Genomic DNA, 20812 nt, shown 5'->3' with positions numbered 1-20812 from the left:
CTGTGATGCAATTCCTGCATGGGGAAGTGCTCTCTGTGTTTTTAACCATCATCCTACGATGATAAACTGTATTCATTGTAAACAGTTGCAGGTGCAGTGTCATCGCATTCTTCGGGACAGCAATAAAGCTAGCTGGTTTTCATTTACAAGTTCTTTTAGTAGTTCCACGCCCTCTTCCATTGTGTGGGCCAACCTCCGACGGCTCTCTGGGACCAGGGTCCATTCCCCACTTTATGGCTTGACCGTAACAGATGATGTCATAGTGGACCTTATTGCTATCTTCAACACCTTGGGCTGCTATTTTGTGGAGATTTCGAGCTCCATCCACTACTACCCTGCCTTCCTCCATCAGTAATGAGTGGAGGAGACTCAGGCAATATGCTTCTCTTCTTAGAATCATGAGTACTACAATGCCGCTTTCACTATAAGGGATCTAAATCATGCTTCGGCTCCCAGAACACTGTTCAGTATTTACAGCAGAGCTCTTCGCCCTTTATTAGGCCACGGAGTACACCCAGTGACACAGGCTTTTCAATTTTGTCATTTGCTCTGACTCTCTCAGTGCCCTTCAGAGCCTCTGAGTGCTGTACACTGCCTGTTCATTAGTGCAACTGTTCCAGGAAATATTTCACTTGTTCATTCTTGATGGAGCCACTGTGATATTTATATGGGTTGCTGGTCACATCGGTCTGATGGGATTCGGAGCCCTGATGCTGCTGCCAAGGCTGCAATCCTTGTACCTCGGCCATCTAGTTCTTCCATTCCCTTTTGTGATCTCTGTTTTGCCATCTGCCAGTAGGCAGTGTTACTATGACATCACCAGTAGTCTTCCCTTCGTGGGAACTGGGCCCCTCAGGGGACTCAGCATTTATTTGCTGGGTATGGGCTTGGCGAACCCGGGGTCCCCGAGCTGTGGACTGGTGTGTGCCGCCAGTCTGCTGATACCGTAAGCTCTGGGCATGCTTCAGCGACCACCGTGTGGCGCAACGGTGGAACGTTGTGTGTCGTAGGGACCAGGGATCTTGGATTGCCTGGATCATGAGGACGGTACATACCTCTATAAAAACCCCTTCAATCTTAAGGTGTGCTGCGCGCCGATAAGATGCATGGCTGTTGAGGTGGAACAGTCGCTAGCGGGCAACCTCTGGGGAGCCTGCCGCACCTCAGTTGTACAAGGCTTATCCAGGCATGCGGGGCTCTGTCTGGATGGACATAAGTTTCCCTAGCTGCTTGTGGGATGACCATGGATACCACGAATTCTTTCTCTTTTCCTCCTTCTAATTTTTCGCTAGCCAGTGGGATGGGTGGACCACTGGTAGGCACTACCACCCAATCCAACAAGAGGGCTAGGTTAGCCAGTCCTCCTGACTCAGGCGTCAGCAAACGTACAGCAGTTCAGAGTAACAGAGCACATACTGACAACCAGAATGTGTTTTTAATAATAAAAAGGAAAGAGGGTTCCTTTGAAAAGGTTTCTCCATTCTATATCCAAAAGGGTCTAGAAGGAATAGCTGGAACTTTAAAATCAGTGAAGCGTTTACGGAATGGGACACTGCTTGTTGAAACATTAACTGCTCAGCAAGCAGTTAACCTTCAAACAGCTAAAAGCAATCGATACAGAGCTTCACAGCACCCTGTTGTTACCTGTAGGGATCTCGTTGACATTCCTGTAGAAGAATTAAAGAGTGAGTGGGCTCAGGAGGGAATTGTTGACGTTCAGAACATCATGAAAAGGGTGGATGGGAATCTGGTGAAATCTGACTCCTTCATTCTTACTTTCAGTACCCCCAAACTCCCAGAACACTCCTTCATTCTTACTTTCAGTACCCCCAAACTCCCAGAACACGTCAAGGCAGGATTTCTTCAACTAAACGTCCGGTCATATGTCCCAAACCCAATGCGCTGTTTTAAGTGCCAGCGTTTTGGACATACAACTCTAGGGTGTAAAGGAGAAGCGATGTGTGGCAACTGTAGTTAGGCTGCCCATGACAGAGTTGACTGTAGAATCTTCCTAGAGGAACGTAAAATACAAGAAATAAAAACAACTAAGCGTATCCCCTACAGTGAAGCCAAAAAGGTCTTTAAGGCCATGCAGCCCCCCATATTCATTACGTCTTTTGCTTCCATTGTTCAGAAACCGCCCCCAAAAGTTGATGCATTTACACAGACAGAGGTTGATAGTGTTGGCACGAACACCTGCACATGTCAGTGCACTTGCAAGGCTTTCCTGCGCCAGCATCACCTGTTGGGAATATTTTTTGACATTGAAAAGGCATACAACACTACTTGGAGGCATCTTATCATCAGGCAGCTCCACGAATGGGGTTTTCGTGGATGTCTTCCCAATTTTATTCGGTCCTTCCTGTCGCCACGTTATTTTCGGTACCGAGTCGGAGACGTACTGTCTAGTCGCTTTGAACAAGAGAACGGTGTCCCTCAAGGTAGTGTTTTAAGTGTGATGGTCTTTGCTATTGCTATTAATAGTATTACGTCTGTTGTGAAAAGTCCTGTGCAGTGTTCCTTGTTTGTGGACGATTTCTCTGTATTTTGCTCTTCTTCAAGCCTTGCAACGACGACTTGTCAGTTGCAACTCACTCTGCGACGTTTGGATGAATGGGCACAGAAGAGTGGTTTTCAGTTTTCAACTGATAAGTCGGTGTGTGTTCTTTTTAACTCTTCTTGTTCCATTTTTGACTTGCCTGAGTTGAGGATAAGGGACACCGTTCTGAATTTTAAAGACACGGTGAAGTTTCTGGGCCTCACTTTTGATTCTAAGCTTACGTGGCTGCCACACATTAAGGAACTGAAAAAACGGTTTCTTAAGGCGCTGTCTATTTTAAAATGTCTTAGTCACCACACATGGGGAGCAGACAGGACTTGTCTGCTCCGGTTTTACAGAGCCTTCGTGTGGTCCCGGCTTGATTGTGGATGCACGGTGTATGGGTCTGCAAGACCCACTTATTTGAAGCTGTTGGATGTGGTGCACCATGAGGGGATTCAGTTTGCCACTGGGGCGTTCAGAACGATCCCCATACTGAGCCTCTGTGCAGAGGCAGGTGAACTGCCACTTCACCTCCAGCGGCGTCTACTAATGGCGCGCCAGGCCTATCAAACATTATCCACATCATACACACCTGCATACCACACTGTTGCTTGGCCTCCACTGGAAAGGCTTTTTTGCAACCACCAATGAGCGACAAGGCCCTATGGGATTCGTGCAAAGGATTGCATTTTAGAGATGGGTGTGGCCGGTTTTAATGTTTCATGTCGAGGTTGGAGCAGATATCCACCTTGGATCCTTCAGAGGCCCAGGCTGATTTTAGATTTGGCAAATTTTAAGAAAGACAGTACATCAGATTTTACTTTCAAATCTTTGTTTTTTACCATTTTAGATAGGCATCATGATTTTACAGTAGTCTACACTGATGGATCCCAACAGGGGGATTTTCTTGGCTGCTCAGAAGTGTTCCCCGAACGTGTCATCAGGATTCGCCTTCCCCAGGAATACACTGTTTTCTCCGCAGAACTTCACGCGATCCTGAAGGCATTGGAGCAGATACGGCATACTCAGGGCAAACACTTCCTAATTTGCTCTGACTCACTGAGCGCATTACAGTCACTGCAGAACGTGTACCCAGCGGAAAAGTTGGAACAGCTGATATACGACCAACTGTACATCCTCCAACGACAGGGCAAGCAAGTGTCCTTTTGCTGGGTGCCAGGGCATGTGGGCATACGGGGAAATGAACAAGTTGATAGAGCTGCCAAGGATGCCTGCAGATTACCGGAGGTGACACAATGTTCTATTCCTTTGCAAGGTGTCGTTTCTGTGCTGCGGCGGAAGTATATGCAATTGTGGGAGGAGGAATGGCTAGTGGTGATGGAAAATAAGCTGCGGTTGGTGAAACCCACCGTCCAGCCGTGGTGTTCCTCCTGCTGGTCACCTAGGCGTGACGAAGTGACCCTTACACGTCTTCGCATAGGGCACTGTCCTCTTACACATGCCTTCTTACTACGGCCAGAGGAACCCCTGCTGTGTGATGCCTGTGGCGTACGAATCACTGTACGCCACATTTTAGTTGAGTGTGATTTATATCGTTCTGTCAGGGCGGAAGTTAATATTAGTGGGGATCTGCCCTCGATTTTAGCCGATGACGAGGTGAGTGTCAAAAAAGTTTTAAAGTACTGTGCTGTTTCTGGGCTTCAGCCTAAAATTTTAGATTGGCATTTTTAGAGTGTTGCCGAGTGGCTGACCACTCCTTTTTATTCTTGTAATAGGCCAGTTCCAAACATGTGCTATGTGTTTTATTTTAACCCCTTCCCCTACGTTCTCTTGCAGTTCTTCTCTTTATGTGCTGCTTTCCACTTTGCTACTGTTGACGTGCACACTGCCTATGTAGATGTCACCTTTAATTTTAGTCCTATTTTTGCACTTGCTGCATTTTAGTGACACTTGTCCGTTGTTGTTTCCGTTCGGGCGCTAAAGGCTACACTGTTGAGCGCCCATAACACCATATCCATCCATCCATCCATCCATCCATGGGAACTGGGAACAAGCTCCATGGAATTAAACATCTCCCACCAGCTTGGCCTACTTCTTCTCGGCCCTCTCAATGTGAGGAAATCATTTAAGCAGGATCTCGTATCGTGTCATTTTAGCCATCACATTTTATTTTTTATCCATCATAGCAATATGGCAAAGGACATTTAATCTTTAGTTCAGGGCCTCTGCTATATCTATATTTTATGGATATTTCTCCAAGAGGAAGTCCCTGTTTTTAGCTGTTTATCCTTCTGTCGAATGGGCTTAACTTGTAGTCACTTTTAACTCCATTTTCATCTTCATGATCTGTGGTTCTGACGTGGGTGTTTATGACCTTAGTTATTTTGGTGGCCTAAAACAAAACGAAACCACCAGTATATCATCATCATCATCATCATCATTTTTGTGGTATTGGATATGTACATTGACCACCTGAACAAAATTATGTTTAGAGTTTCAGAGGCTATTGTGTTGAAGGTTACAAATACATCTAGCTGACAGGAAACAGTGTTGTGAGGATAATGTATCAGTGCCAGAGCACAGCAGTTTGAGTTTGTTGTTCTAATTCTTTCCTGGAGGTGACTTGTTGGAGACATTATCATCGACTATGGAAGACTGATGCTCCAGACTGACAAAGCCACTACTCCAAGTTCACATAAGAATGATTATTCTGTGTAATTGTCTACAGTTGATGACATCCTAATCCTATGATCAGCAAGACCAGTTTAGACTTTCAGTTTAACTGTAATCTCTGGCCAAGTACAAAAAGGTAAGCAGCCTCACAACAGAAATATGTATGCCAGCAGTGATCACTACCATCATAAATGTACAAGGTGCATCAGGGTCACTAGTTACCTCTAAAAGCCACAACTCATAACTAAGACATAGGGACAACTGAATCAGTTCATGAAGGTCAGCTCAGTGCTATCCATGAAAAATGCAAGTGCACTACCATTACCTTTACCATCGACCCACTCAAGGAACATTTATCCAGCCACCAAAAGGTCTTTTCTTGATCAAGGAACAATGTTGGCAAGTGTTGGCCGTTCTACATCAATTTTTGATTGCATTGGAATCCAGAGTGGAGACAAGCTACACCAAACTACCCTATGTGAAACATCACAACACAAGGGATCACCCCACTCTTGCCAGTTGGCGCTCACTTACAGTGTTTTCAATTGAACAACAGATAACCAGAAGAAAGTGGAGAATAATCTGTGAAACACCATCATTCAACCATCAGAAAATCCTTAGTCCTCTCCTGTGGTAATTGTGAAGAAGAGAGATGGTGCAAGGCATTTTGGCATTGATTACCATCGGCTAAACAGATCTGTGAAAAAGGATGTGTATCCATTGCCAAGAATTGGTGACACCTTAGACTGTCTGATGCAAGCAAAAGAAAACTGTTTGAAGAACATCTGTGCCACTTAACTGAGCTTTGATTATGTGATGGCTAGGTCTTCACCTAAACTGGCATAGGTCTTCACCTAAACTTGAGAAAATTCCTCTCCATTGATCAGGATGACTGGGCAAGATGGGTATTGTGTCTTAAGGAAAACAAAAATTAATGCTTGGCAGAACTGTTGGGAGAACATCAACACTTCCCAGTCAAAACTCCATTAACAAACATTGCAGCCAAACAAAGGGAACATCCACTGTTACTAATGGCCGTAAAGAAGGAAGAGCCTGTCAAAGAAGAATTCAGACTCATGAATAATTGGAGTGAAAGGAATGGAAAGGAAATGGGATGGGAAAAAAATAGGAAGGAAATAATGATTCCATCCACGCAGAATATTGTGGAGTGCAGTGGTGATAGTCGAAAATTTGTGCTGGGCTGGAACTCGAACCCGGATACTCTGTTTCTCACACTCCCCACCAGTTAAACCCCTACTTGCAGATTTTCAGTTCCTGTAGGAGTTCAGACATTGGTGATGCATTCACATTGAAACTTTCTCACCAAACAGCTGTTGCGCCCATAGAATTATAGATATGCATGGTGTCTCTTCCGTCGCATTTGTCTTTTACATCTGGATCTTTCCAATTATTTAGGTCATATTTCCTTAATTTCCTATCTTTTTGCTGTTTATTCAGTTTTAATCTACAGTTCAAAACCAATAAATTATGGTCAGAGTACACATCTAGCCCTGGAAATGTCTTACAGTTTAAAATCTTGTTCCAAAATCTTGCTCTTACCATTATACAGTGGAACTGAAACCTATCAATGTGTCCTGATTTCTTCCACTTATGTGACCTTCTTTCATGATTCTTAAACTAAGTGCTAGTGATGATTAAATCATACTCTCTCATTCCTTTCCTCCAAACCATATTCTTCTACTCTTCTCCTAATTTTCCTTCTCGTCCTTTTCCTACAGTCAAATTCCAGTCTCTCATAATGATTAAATTTTCTTCTCCCTTAACTATCTGAATAATTTCAGTTATGTAATCACATATTATTTCAATCTCTTCATCATCGGCAGAGCTAGTTGGTATGTAAACTTGCATTACTGTGGTGGGTGTGAGATTCATGTTTTACCTTGGCTGTAAAATGGGTTCGGTATCCAGTAGCTTAACTGCATTCCTTATTCATTATTAGACCTATTCTCTTCCATTTCCCTTATTTCATTTTGTGTTTATAACCCTGTACTCACGTGACCACAAGTCCTGTTCATCCTGCCACTGAACATCAATAACTTCTACTATATCTGACTTCAACCTGTCCGTTTCCCTTTTTAAATTTTATAACCTACCCATCCTATTAAGGGATCTAACATTACACACACTGACCCATAGAATGCCAATCTTGTTTTTCCCCTGATGAAATTCTTCTGTGTAGTCCCCACCCTGAGATGCAAATGGGGGGGGGGGGGGGGGATTTTACCTCTGGAAAATTTTACCCAAGAGTGTGCCATCATCATTTAACCATACAGTAGAGCTGCATGCCCTCCAGAAAAGTAATGGCTGCAATTTCCCCTTGCTTTCAGCCACTTAATGTATTCACAGTATCAGCACAGCAAGGCCATGTTGACTGATGTTACAAGGCCAGATCAGTCAGATACCCACATTGTTACCTCTGCAACTACTGAAAAGGCTGCTGCCCCTCTACACAAACCACATGTTTCCCCATCCTTCCTACAAGTACTCCTCCATTGTAGTAGCACCTGTGGTATGGCTGTCTGTATTGTTGAGGCATATAAGCCACCCCACATTGGCATGGTCCATGACTTGTGTGGTTGGGGGGCTTTATTATTAATCAGAAAATTACATATTTTGTAATCATAATAACTTATTTTAAAATTAAACACATTTGTACAACTTTCGTTTTACCTATTTTTGATTATTACTTATGAAATTATGACATTATTCACATTTTAATGCTTTTTATTAGATCACTATCTTGTCTGTTTTTCTGTTCAGTGCAGATTTTGCAGTTGATTTCAAACTAACTCTCTCATGAACTAGATACTTGAAAGTTTGTACATAGCTCAGAACAAGATGATAATGCTGTACAAATTCACTCACATGTTTGGTGTGTGGCAGAGGTACTTTGTTGTTCTGTCTCTCTGTATTGCAATATTAACTAGTTTTCTTGTCTGATGTGTAGCAGAGGATACTTTGTGTACCACTGCAATTTCCCTCTTTCCATGTTCCAGTCGCAAGTGATTCATGGTAAGAATCATTGCTAGTAACTCTCCCTATGAGCTCAAATCTTTCTAATTTTTGCCTTCACAGTCCTTTCAAGAGGTAGAAGAAAGAAGTACGTTGGTTGACTCTGGGAAAGAGAAACTTAAATATACCAGAAACTTACTGTGTGTCTCTGTTGTAATATCATCAAAATGTTTGAAATAGATTGAAAAATTTATCTCATATAAGACTAAAAATCAGAAAATAATTATTTAAATAAAAAACTTGTGAATATAACACTTTCTAAAACAGACTAAAAAGTATGAAATATAGATTTGTAACACCATACAGATAGTCCTGAAAATCTGTGCTTGTGATTTCTTTTTTTTTTTTTTTTCCTTTACTTGTAAAGTTTAAAATGAAAAATGTGGGATACATGCAATAGACAATAGAAAGAGGTGTAGAGAGTAGCTGTCTTTAAGTAAAATCACACAACAGTTCATACCATTTCTCTGCAATATAACTGGTAGTGACTTATGTGAACTAATCATGCATCACTTATCTATTGCACACACCCCATGTTTATAGTTTTAAATTTTACAAAATTTTCTGTACTATCTGTGCAGGGCTAGTGATCTGTATGGGGCTGGGAGAAATTATTTTATACTTTTAAGCCCATTTTAAATACATATTATATCAAAAAGTTTTTATTTCAGTAATTATTTATTTCTTTTTTCTGTTGTGTTTAGGAATTATTGAAACATAAAACTAATGTTTATGAAATATAAAAATTTATTAATTCTGGTACAATTGAATGGAGGAAGTGGAAGAAAAATAAATTTACTCTTCCATCGTGGTTAATTCTAAGCAATGTAGTGTTTACATTTTTCTATCTATCTATCTAGTTTTGCTATTATTTACCTATTTAAAAAAAGAAGCCACTGAGATGTTTCACTACATGATATTGCTATTATTTAATTTGTCATTGCCTTTTATCCTCTTCATAATTATAAGTCAGTGTTATTGGCATTATCATTCTCCTCACAGATTCACTGTTGGGTAATGAAGGCCATGAGGATGATGTTGATGATGTTGAGGGTTGTTTTGAGCTGCAGTGCAACCAAGTATTTATTGGAATGGTAACAATGCAGTATCAAGCTCAGATTGATATGGTATGTAAAATATATGCTGCTTTGCTTTTTCATTTAAGACAAATATTGGCTGAGCACAGAGTATCATTAAAACAAACAAAAAAATTCTGGCCCTTGGATTGTCTTCAGAAATTTGTAATAATTTCACAAAATGAAAAATTTCTTTCCAATCTAATAATAAAACCAATGAACAGCAAAGACAGATTCCTGAATGGAAATGGAGGAAGAAAGATCCTACAAAAATGTGTCCAGAAATGGACTGTGTGTGTGTGTGTGTGTGTGTGTGTGTGTGTGTGTGTGTGTGCGCAATGATGGCAGATTGTCCCAGAGCACAGTAAAGAGCTGCATCACATCCACATAGATTCTCCAGATCTGGTGTACGCATAGTCCACTGGCTCCCTGCACATTCATCTGTCTGAAAGGATCTATAATTAAACAAACTTCCAAAAAGCGCTTGAAATGTTGTGTGATGTTGTTGGTGTGTGTGAGTGTACTTGTTTTGGTATAGCTGCATCTCGGCCGTTTCATTTGCTTGATAGTACAAAAACACCATCTTGGCTTGTTCTCAACACAAATACCAGACCATTCTGCTGCTTACAGTGTGCTGTGTTAATCACTCAATCTGCAACACACAAGGAACACATGGCACGTGGTCAGAGGAATTGTCATTCGCCAGCGCCATCTACCACAATAACGATGCATTTTTGGACACTTATTCATAGGACCTTTTTTCCTCCATTTCCAGTCAAGGATTTGTCCCTGCAGTTTGTTGGTCTTATTAATGTTCATGATGTATGTCACTTAGGCATTAACTGACAAATCTACAAGTTTTAACTGAATGAAACTTCCGAGACTCGAACTCGGGACCTTTGCCTTTCGCGGGCAAGTGCTCTACCATGTGAGCTACCGAAGCAGGACTCACGCCCAGTCCTCACAGCTTTACTTCTGCCAGTAGTGCTGTGAGGACTGGGTGTGAGTCGTGCTTCGGTAGCTCAGATGATAGAGCACTTGCCCGCGAATGGCAAAGGTCCCGAGTTCGAGTCTTGGTCGGGCACACAGTTTTAATCTGCCACGAAGTTTCATATCAGCGCACACTCCGCTGCAGAGTGAGAATCTCATTCTTTTAACTGAATATCAGAACATTATCATAGCTGCTTTGTACTGGTGTGTTGGAGTATTTGAATTTAATTTTGCATGTCATTTCTGTGAATGTTGATCAATGTTACATCATCCTTGAAGCTATTATTGTGGAATATCGTCCTGACACTTTGTTTAAAGAAACTTCATCACTAATTAGGCAAATCATATGGTAATTTATTTGCAGGAAGCAAAGAATAGTATTAGATTACTGAGACACTTGAAATGGCCTGTCGTTGGTGATGGCAGGAATTCATTGAAGGGCCAAGCCCCAGGTTCAGCATCACTTGTGGTTGACAGCATCTAGATTTATTTTGTGAAAACATTTAAAATCTTCTGTCACAGTGGTATGAAGCGAAAAGCCAGTAAACAATTACTAATAATCACAGAGTACCAGAAAGGCTTAAAATTTGCTTTGAAATTTATCTATTAAAAGAAAGTTACAGCAAGGTCGACATCAATAATCACAGAGTGCCAGAAGGCTTAGAATTTACTTTTAAAAAAATTTACAACAAGGGCAAAATCAATAATCATCATGTGCCAGAAGGCTTTGAAATTGTCTTGAAATTTTTAAGTATCACAACAAGGTCAAGATCAGTACAGAGCCCCAGAAGGCTTAGAAATATTCTCTTTAAAAAAAGTTTAAAATACCCTTTAACAGAAAGATAAAAAGATATTTTACAATTATTCCTAAACAATATATCTATCCGAGGTGAACTAAACTTGCAGTAGAGTTTAACTTGGTGAAATTTAGTAACTGTCTGATGGCTTTACACCTTTCTGTTTGCACAATTTTGAGGCTTGATTCTGGAAGGGGAAGGCAGGCAAGAACAAATTTAACAAAGAATGGAACATTAAGAAGATCACTGGGACAGAGTATTGCATTAAGCGTAAGAACTTAAGTGACCGACGACCCACAACAGCAACTCAGCACAGAACAGCAGTCCCAATGAGGTCCCTTCCTCTCACGTCATCAAGTCAGCTGGCTGGTGAGGCACACTGGAACAATTTGTTGGCCATTTGGACAACCAGAAGCTGGGTCAACATGCAGTATTGCTAACTAGCCCAGGCTACAGAACTAACAAAATGATATTAGTGTTAGATCAACTTAGACAGTAACCAAGTAACACACAAGAATAATTCACCACTTAACCTTCTGCAAATTTGTTCCCTTTTTAAAAAAAAAAATGACAAACGCTTGTTGTTGTTGTTGTTGTTGTTGTTGTTGTGGTCTTCAGTCCTGAGACTGGTTTGATCCAGCTCTCCATGCTACTCTTTTCAGTGCAAGCTTCTTCGTCTCCCAGTACTTACTGCAGCGTACATCCTTCTCAATCTGCATAGTGTATTCATCTCTTGGTCTCCCTCTACGATTTTTACCCTCCATGCTGCCCTCAAATACTAAATTGGTGATCCCTCGATGTCTCAGAACATGTCCTACCAACCGATCCCTTCTTCTACTCAAGTTGTGCCACAAGCTCCTCTTCTCCCCAATTCTATTCAATACCTCCTCATTAGTTATGTGATCTACCCATCTAATCTTTCTTCTCCCCAATTCTATTCAATACCTCCTCATTAGTTATGTGATCTACCCATCTAATCTTCAGCATTCTTCTGTAGCAGCACATTTTGAAAGCTTCTATTCTCTTCTTGTCTAAACTATTTATCGTCCACGTTTCACTTCCATACATGGCTACACTCCATACAAATACTTTCAGAAACAACTTCCTGACATTTAAATCTATACTCGATGTTAACAAATTTTTCTTCTTCAGAAACGCTTTCCTTGCCATTGCCAGTGTACATTTTATATCCTCTCTACTTTGACCATCATCAGTTATTTTGCTCCCCAAATAGCAAAACTCCTTTACTACTTTAAGTGTCTCATTTCCTAATCTAATTCCCTCAGCATCACCCTATTTAATTCGACTACATTCCATTATCCTCGTTTTGCTTTTGTGGATGTTCATCTTATATCCTCCTTTCAAGACACTGTCCATTCCATTCAACTGCTCTTCCAAGTCCTTTGCTGTCTCTGACAGAATTACAATGTCATCGGCGAACCTCAAAGTTTTTATTTCTTTTCCATGGATTTTAATACCTACTCCAAACTTTTCTTTTGTTTCCTTTATTGCTTGCTCAATATACAGATTGAATAACATCGGGGATAGGCTACAACACTGTCTCACTCCCTTCCCAACCACTGCTTCCCTTTCATACCCCTCGACTCTTATAACTGCCATCTGGTTTCTGTACAAATTGTAAATAGCCTTTCGCTCCCTGTATTTGACCCTTGCCACCTTCAGAATTTGAAAGAGAGTATTCCAGTCAACATTGTCAAAAGCTTTATCTAAGTCTACAAATGCTAGAAATGTAGGTTTGCCTTTCCTTAATCTTTCTTCTAAGATAAGTCGTAGGGTCAGTATTGCCTCACGTGTTCCAACATTTCTGCGGAATCCAAACTGATCTTCCCTGAGGTTGGCTTCTATCATTTTTTCCATTCGTCTGTAAAGAATTCGCATTAGTAATTTGCAGCTGTGACTTATTAAACTGATAGTTTGGTAATTTTCACATCTGTCAACACCTGCTTTCTTTGGGATTGGAATTATTACAGGGCTATTACAAATGATTGAAGCAATTTCATAAATTCACTGTAGCTCCATTCATTGACATATGGTCACGACACACTACAGATACGTAGAAAAACTCATAAAGTTTTGTACGGCTGAAGCCGCACTTCAGGTTTCTGCCGCCAGAGCACTCGAGAGCGCAGTGAGACAAAATGGCGACAGGAGCCGAGAAAGCGTATGTCGTGCTTGAAATGCACTCACATCAGTCAGTCATAACAGTGCAACGACACTTCAGGACGAAGTTCAACAAAGATCCACCAACTGCTAACTCCATTCGGCAATGGTATGCCCAGTTTAAAGCTTCTGGATGCCTCTGTAAGGGGAAATCAACGGGTCGGCCTACAGTGAGTGAAGAAACGGTTGAATGCGTGCGGACAAGTTTCACGTGTAGCCCGCGGAAGTCGACGAATAAAGCAAGCAGGGAGCTAAACGTACCACAGCCGATGGTTTGGAAGATCTTACGGAATAGGCTAAAGCAGAAGCCTTACCGTTTACAATTGCTACAAGCCCTGACACCCGATGACAAAGTCAAACGTTTTGAATTTTCGGCGCGGTTGCAACAGCTCATGGAAGAGGATGCGTTCAGTGCGAAACTTGTTTTCAGTGATGAAGCAACATTTTTTCTTAATGGTGAAGTGAACAGACACAATGTGCGAATCTGGGCGGTAGATAATCCTCAGGCATTCGTGCAGCAAATTCGCAATTCACCAAAAGTTAACGTGTTTTGTGCAATCTCACGGTTTAAAGTTTACAGCCCCTTTTTCTTCTGCGAAATTAACGTTACAGGACACGTGTATCTGGACATGCTGGAAAATTGGCTCATGCCACAACTGGAGACCGACAGCGCCGACTTCATCTTTCAACAGGATGGTGCTCCACCGCACTTCCATCATGATGTTCGGCATTTCTTAAACAGGAGATTGGAAAACCGATGGATCGGTCGTGGTGGAGATCATGATCAGCAATTCATGTCATGGCTCCATGCTCTCCCGACTTAACCCCATGCTATTTCTTTCTGTGGGGTTATGTGAAAGATTCAGTGTTTAAACCTCCTCTACCAAGAAACGTGCCAGAACTGCGAGCTCGCATCAACGATGCTTTCGAACTCATTGATGGGGACATGCTGGGCCGAGTGTGGGAGGAACTTGATTATCGGCTTGATGTCTGCCGAATCACTAAAGGGGCAATATCGAACATTTGTGAATGCCTAAAAAAACTTTTTGAGTTTTTGTATGTGTGTGCAAAGCATTCTGAAAATATCTCAAATAATACAGTTATTGTAGAGCTGTGAAATCGCTTCAGTCATTTGTAATAACCCTGTATATTCTTCTTGGACTCTGAGGGTATTTCGCCTGTCTCATACATCTTGCTCACCAGATGGTAGAGTTTTGTCAGGACTGGCTCTCCCAAGGCTGTCAGTAGTGCTAATGGAATGTTGTCTACTCCGGGGGCCTTGCTTCGATTCAGGTCTTTCAGTGCTCTGTCAAAGTCTTCATGCAGTATTATATCTCCCATTTCATCTTCATCTACATCCTCTTCCATTTCTATAATATTGTTCTCAAGTACATCGCCCTTGTATAGACCCTCTATATACTCCTTCCATCTTTCTGCTTTCCCTTCTTTAGTTAGAACTGGGTTTCCATCTGAGCTCTTGATATTCATAAAAGTGGTTCTCTTTTCTCTAAAGGTCTATTTTATTTTCCTGTAGGCAGTATCTATCTTACCCGTCGTGAGATAAGCCTGTACATCCTTACATTTGTCCTCTACCCATCCCTGCTTAGCCATTTTGCACTTCCTGTCGATCTCATTTTTGAGACATTTGTATTCTTTTTTGCCTGCTTCACTTACTGCATTTTTGTATTTTCTCCTTCCATCAATTAAATTCAGTATCTCTTCTGTTACCCAAGCATTTCTACTAGCCCTCATCTTTTTACCTACTTGATCCTCTGCTGCCTTCACTATTTCATTCCTCAAAGCTACCCATTCTTCTTCTACTGTATTTCTTTCCCCCTTTCCTGTCAATTGTTCCCTTATGCTCTTCCTGAAACTCTGTACAACCTCTGGTTCTTTCAGTTTATCCAGGTCCCATCTCCTTAAATTCCCACCTTTTTGTAGTTTCTTCAGTTTTAATCTACAGTTCATAACCAATAGATTGTGGTCAGAGTCCACATTTGTCCCTGGAAATGTCTTACAACTTAAAACCTAGTTCCTAAATCTCTGTCTTACCATTATATAATCTATCTGATACCTTCTAATATCTCCAGGGTTCTTCCATGTATACAACCTTCTTTCATGATTCTTAAACCAAGTGTTAGCTATGATTAAGTAATGCTCTGTGCAATTATTACTGTAGTAGACGTGGGCTTCGTGTCTATCTTGGCCATAATAATGCGTTCAGTATGCTGTTTGTTGTAGCTTACCTGTACTCCTATTTTTTTATTCATTATTAAACCTACTCCTGCATTACCCCTATTCGATTTTGCATTTATAACCCTGTATTCACCTGACCAAAAGTCTTGTTCCTCCTGCCACTGAACTTCACTAATTCTCACTATATCTAACTTTAACTTATCCATTTCCCTTTTTAAATTTTCTAACCTACTTGCCCGATTAAGGCATCTGACATTCCACGCTCCGATCCGTAGTACGCCAGTATTCTTTCTCCTGATATCGACGTCCTCTTGAGGAGTCCCTGCCCGGAGATCTGAATGGGGGACTATTTTACCTCCAGAATATTTTACCTCCAGAATATTTTACCCAAGAGGACGCCATCATCATTTAATCATACAGTAAAGCTTTCAGCCGTTCGCAGTACCAGAACAGCAAGGCCATTTTGGTTAGTGTTACACGGCCAGATCAGTCAATCATCCAGACTGTTGCCCCTGCAACTACTGAAAAGGCTGCTGCCCCTCTTCAGGAACCACACGTTTGTCTGACCTCTCAACAGATACCCCTCCAGTATGGCTATCTGTATCGTTGAGGCATGCAAGCCTCCCCACCAACGGCAAGGTCCATGGTTCAAACGCTTAGATAAGATTAAAACACTTTAGCCCAAGAAATAATCAAAGACAACTGCAATAAAACTATTATTTGTCCCCAGAACTCTAAAACACACACACACACGCACACACAAACACACACACACTGACAAACATTTAAACGAGAGGGAACTATTTAGAGGTAATTACAACAAGTTGCTTCCACAGATCCAATACTCAGACAGCATTAAGATTGACAACTCATTCAAAAATTTCACTAGATACAAATACTGCACCTTACCAAAATAGGGCACAGCTCAACTTCCCCCAATGAAACAATAAACCCTCCCCCCTCCTCCGAGCCTATTCCTGACAGGGGAGTTGGAGAACAGAGGGGCACTACTTGGCTTGTTTAATCTGTCTGATGCGTACTCAAGTGGTCCTACTGTTAGCTAGATTATGGACTAACAGATTAACAGGACATAGCTCTCAGAGGACCTTGTTAACATCGTAGAAAATGTGGCACAAGGTTCCTAGAAATATCAGCATCGCTACCGCCCCCAGAGCCGAAATTATGAACAAAAATTCGATCCCCAACTTTCACTTGAGCAGGCTGCCTCCCCTGATTGTAACACTTGGCTTGTCAACGGAGAGCGAATTGGATATTGTGGATATTGTGGCAAAAGGTCATTAATGTTCCACATATTGGAAACAGGAGAATTGAGCGGGTAAGCAAACATTATTGTAGCAGGAGTGGCCTTCATAGCCCCACGTTGGGTAGAATTAAAGGCAAGGTTGATCCATGGGAAGAATCCCACTTAATACAGGTCTTATTATGATAGATGAGGAGAGCAGCCTAAAGGTTCCTATTTACTCACTCAGCAAATGAGATGTGGGCATAGTAGGGCATTGTTGTAATATGTCTTAATGGCTTTCTGAAAACAAAAGCACTTAAATTCTTTTGAAACAAAGGCTGGAGCATTGTCACTAACTAAAGCCTTGGGTGAACCATATATAGACAACACCTTAGGAAGATAGTAGATAGTAATTGCGGCTGTAATCCACCTACAGGGAATAAGCCAGTTGAATCGGGTAAAGCCATCCACGACAAACACACATAATCTGTAAATAACTTGTCCAGAGGGTGTTGTTCTCTCTCCAACTGGAGGAGGCCCTTGAGTGAGTTGTGATTAGACTTTCCCATTTTACACATTTTTCGTAGCTCGCACTCCGCCACCAACCATTGGACATCCTTATTCAACAACGGCCAAGTTACATGTTGTTTCATCCATGTTAATGATGGTCTTGTGAAACCGTGAATCCCCCCCCCCAGTAAGGAGTCATGAAAATAGCAAAAAAATGGATGGAACAAATTCCACAGGCAAACAAACTCTTAGCCCAGGTAGCCTCCCAACCTAATTACGCAGAATTCCCGTAATCACCAGGTATGCCGGCACCTGCTCCCCAGAAAACAGACGCTTCCTAATAGTCCTCAGCTTGAGAGTCCCAATCCTGCTTAAAGCCAAGGCTAGCAAAGAGCTCCAGCACCTTGGAGACCAGCAAAGAGCTCCAGCACCTCGGTTAAGATGGCACCAGCCAATTCCTCGAATGCTTTGTCACAATTAGTTATTTCCTCACTGTCCTCCTGAAACATCTGGCTAAGTGCAGTGGCCACCTGGTTGTCAGCCCCTCTTATATGCCACACCCAAAAGCAGAACGTTGATATGCGCACCGCCCACCTACCAATTCTGCCAATTTTCCTGGGATGGCCGAGGACCTAGCTTAACACCTGATTGTCAGTTTCAAGATCCCCTATGTTCTATGTAGAATTTAAATTTTTTGAGTGTGAAGAGTATGGCCAAAGCCTTACACATGTAAATGGAGCATTTTAATTCAGCTGGTGTCAAGCTCCTAGAAGTGCAGGCAACATGGTGCCTCTCCCCAAAATGTTTTTGCAGTAGAGCAGTCGCAACACCAGCGTTGAAGGCATCAGTCTGGATGATAAAGGCCTTTTGAAAGTCTGGGATGGCCAAGACTAGAGGGTTACTCTAGGCAGTTTTAATGGCTCAAAGGCAGACTGCTGACACTCTTCCCAGATGAAGGCCTTCCAATTTTTATGTAAACTATTAAAGGGGCAGCAAGCTGGGCGACATTGGGAACAAATTTACAGCTATTCCCTTTTTATTCCGAGGTGGGGGGGGGGGGGGGGGGCATCGTAAGGCAGAGTTACACTCTTGGTCAATCCTGGTCCTCTGAAACAAGATGCCCCGGGAAGGCTAGGGTGATGGTTCAACTGTTAACGCAGCTGCCCAAACCTGTGATAACACCCCCTGAATATCACACAGATGCTGGTCAAAAGAGCTATTATAGATGAGAATGTTGTCAAGGTAGTTACACAGGCCACTAATCTTGATATCACCCAGCACACAGTCTGACAGACGAGACAAGACTGCTGCCCCAGTAGATGGTATCAGATACTGCTTGCTGAGGAGTCCAGGCAGGTGATCATGCTTTTTACTGACTGGAATCTGTATTAAGTTCAATCAGATTCCTTTCAGCTTATCTAATATCATCAGTACACAACATACACACACACTCATGCAACCACAACTCTTACACACATTACCACTGTCACTGCCTGCCAAGGCCAGACTGCGAGCAGCAGCACATGATGGGAGAGGATGAGGAGGCTGGGGCAGGGAGAGGGAGGGATTGCAGGAATAGGGGTCAGGGGAGGGTAAAGTACTGCTTGTGGGAGCTTAAAGGGATGAGGTGGAGAGAGGGAAGGGTAGCTAGGTGCAGTGGGGAGGTTAGACAGAGGCCAGGGGAAGGTGGTAGGGGGGGGGGGGGGGGGAGGCAGCAGTGGAAAAGGAGAGGAGTAAAAAGACTGTGGGTGCATAGGTGGAATAGAGGGCTGTGCAGTGCTGCAGTGGGAACAGGGGAGGGGATAGGTGGTTTTAGCACAGTGACTAATGAAGGTTGGGGCCAGAAGAGTTAAGGGAACATGGGACATATTGTAGCGAGAGTTTCCATCTGTACAGCTCAGGAGAGCTGGTGTCCGTAGGAAGGATCCAGATGGTGCAGGCTGTGAAGCAGCTACAATGGGCAATGGGCGTCCTGGGTCGTTGCGTTTATGGACTTAAGAAAGCTTGTGGAAGATAGGAGTGCAGGGAGTGGTAGTAGGGGTGAGGAGAGAGAGAGTCTCTGGGGAGATGTTATGCAATGGGCCTAAGGATTTGAGGATAGACTGGAGATCCTGCTGGATTTCTGAAATGGAGTCTCTGTAGCAGGATTTGTAGGTGGATGAATCTGATGGCCGGTAGAGTCCTCCTGCTAGGTAATCCTTACTGTTCCAAAACAACAGTGATGGATCCTTTGTCAGTAGGTAGGATTAGAAGGTCGGGATCAGTTTTTAGGTGGTAGATTGTGGTTCTTTCTGCAGATGTAAGGTTAGCTTGAATGCTGAGGGAGTTCTGAAAGTTAACAGGTGGTGATTTGGGGGTGGATCATGGTTGGACAGAGGAGTGAACTGAGTCAGCCAGATTCAAGATTGGTCTTCATGTGAGTCTAACTGGTAGCTGGTAGAGTTGGTGGCAGAAAAGTGTTTTACACTCTTGGGACTGGGAGATGAAGAGAAGATTTTTAACAACTCCTTCATGATTAAATTTGGGAGTGAGGGAAAAGGTGAGGGCTTTGTAAAGGACTGATATTTCTGTGAGGTTAAAACTTTAGAAGAAAGATTTGTGACTGTGTTCAGTTGTGTTTGGGTCTGGATACTGTATGCTGCTGTGAGTTTATTTTTTGAGGGGGGGGTAAATGTAGTATATCTGCGAGGCAGGGTTTGTCACCTATGAAAGAATGTGGTGAAGATTTGGAGGTAATTGTAGAGGTGGTGGATAGCAGTAGTGATTAGCAGTCCATCTCAAAATATACTAAGGGTCTCACTGAGCCTTCACGGACTGTAATTTCCCTCCCAACTTTGCACAGAAGCAGGTGAACTGTGCATTGTCTCTCCAGTCACTCCCCACCTCCCAAAATCCCATCATCCGGCCACAGAGTAGGATTCCTCTTGTGATTCAGTTCCACTCAGGACTGGAGCAATTGAATCATATTCTCCACCAGGAGTTTGGCTTTTGCTCGTGGTGCCCTTTTATGAGTAATGTCCTACGGACTGTTGTTCCCACCCCTCCCTACTGTGCTATTCCACACCCAATGAACCTGCACAATATCCTCGTCCATCCCTACACAACTCCTGCTTCCAACCACTTGCCTCATGGCTCATATCCCTGTAATAGACCCAGATGCAGTATTCTTTTACATACATCCTTCCACAACCACCTACTGCAATACGGTCACAAGCGTCACCTATCCCATCAGAGGCAGAATGACCTGTGAAACCAGTTATGTGATGTACAAGCTAAGCTAAAACCACCGCACTGCATTCTACATGGGCATGAAAACCAACAAGCTGCCTGTCCACGTGAATGGCCATCTACAAACTGTAGCCAGGAAACATGCTGAACCAACCAGTTGCTGAGAACGCTGCACAACACAACTTTAACTGCTTCACTGTGTGTGCCATCTGGATTGTTCCTACCAACACCAGCTTTTCTGAATTGTGCATTGGGAACTCTCCCTACAAAATATCCTATGTTCTTGTATCCCTCCTGGCCTCAGCCTTTGTTAGTCATTGTACTACACCCACATATCCCCTTCCTGTTCCTACTCAAGCACTGTAGAGCCCTCTATTCCACC

At 42.6% G+C, this 20812-nt stretch overlaps 1 protein-coding gene across 4 annotated transcripts in view; it reads left to right on the top strand.

Annotated features, from left to right (window-relative positions):
• The window catches only part of LOC126162537 (transmembrane protein 94), a 501552-nt gene that overhangs the window by 254460 nt on the left and 226280 nt on the right, over positions 1 to 20812 (top strand). For all 4 annotated transcript variants that reach the window (XM_049919114.1, XM_049919113.1, XM_049919112.1 and 1 more), the window contains one exon: positions 9212 to 9336. In XM_049919114.1, the coding sequence (XP_049775071.1) occupies positions 9212 to 9336 (125 nt within the window). The remainder of the gene's footprint in view (positions 1 to 9211; positions 9337 to 20812) is intronic.

Source organism: Schistocerca cancellata, chromosome 2 (genome assembly GCF_023864275.1).
Source record: "Schistocerca cancellata isolate TAMUIC-IGC-003103 chromosome 2, iqSchCanc2.1, whole genome shotgun sequence".
NCBI lineage: Eukaryota > Metazoa > Arthropoda > Insecta > Orthoptera > Acrididae > Schistocerca > Schistocerca cancellata.
The sequence above is the reverse complement of the archived record's forward strand: the minus strand, read 5'-3'. Positions and strand labels throughout refer to the sequence as shown.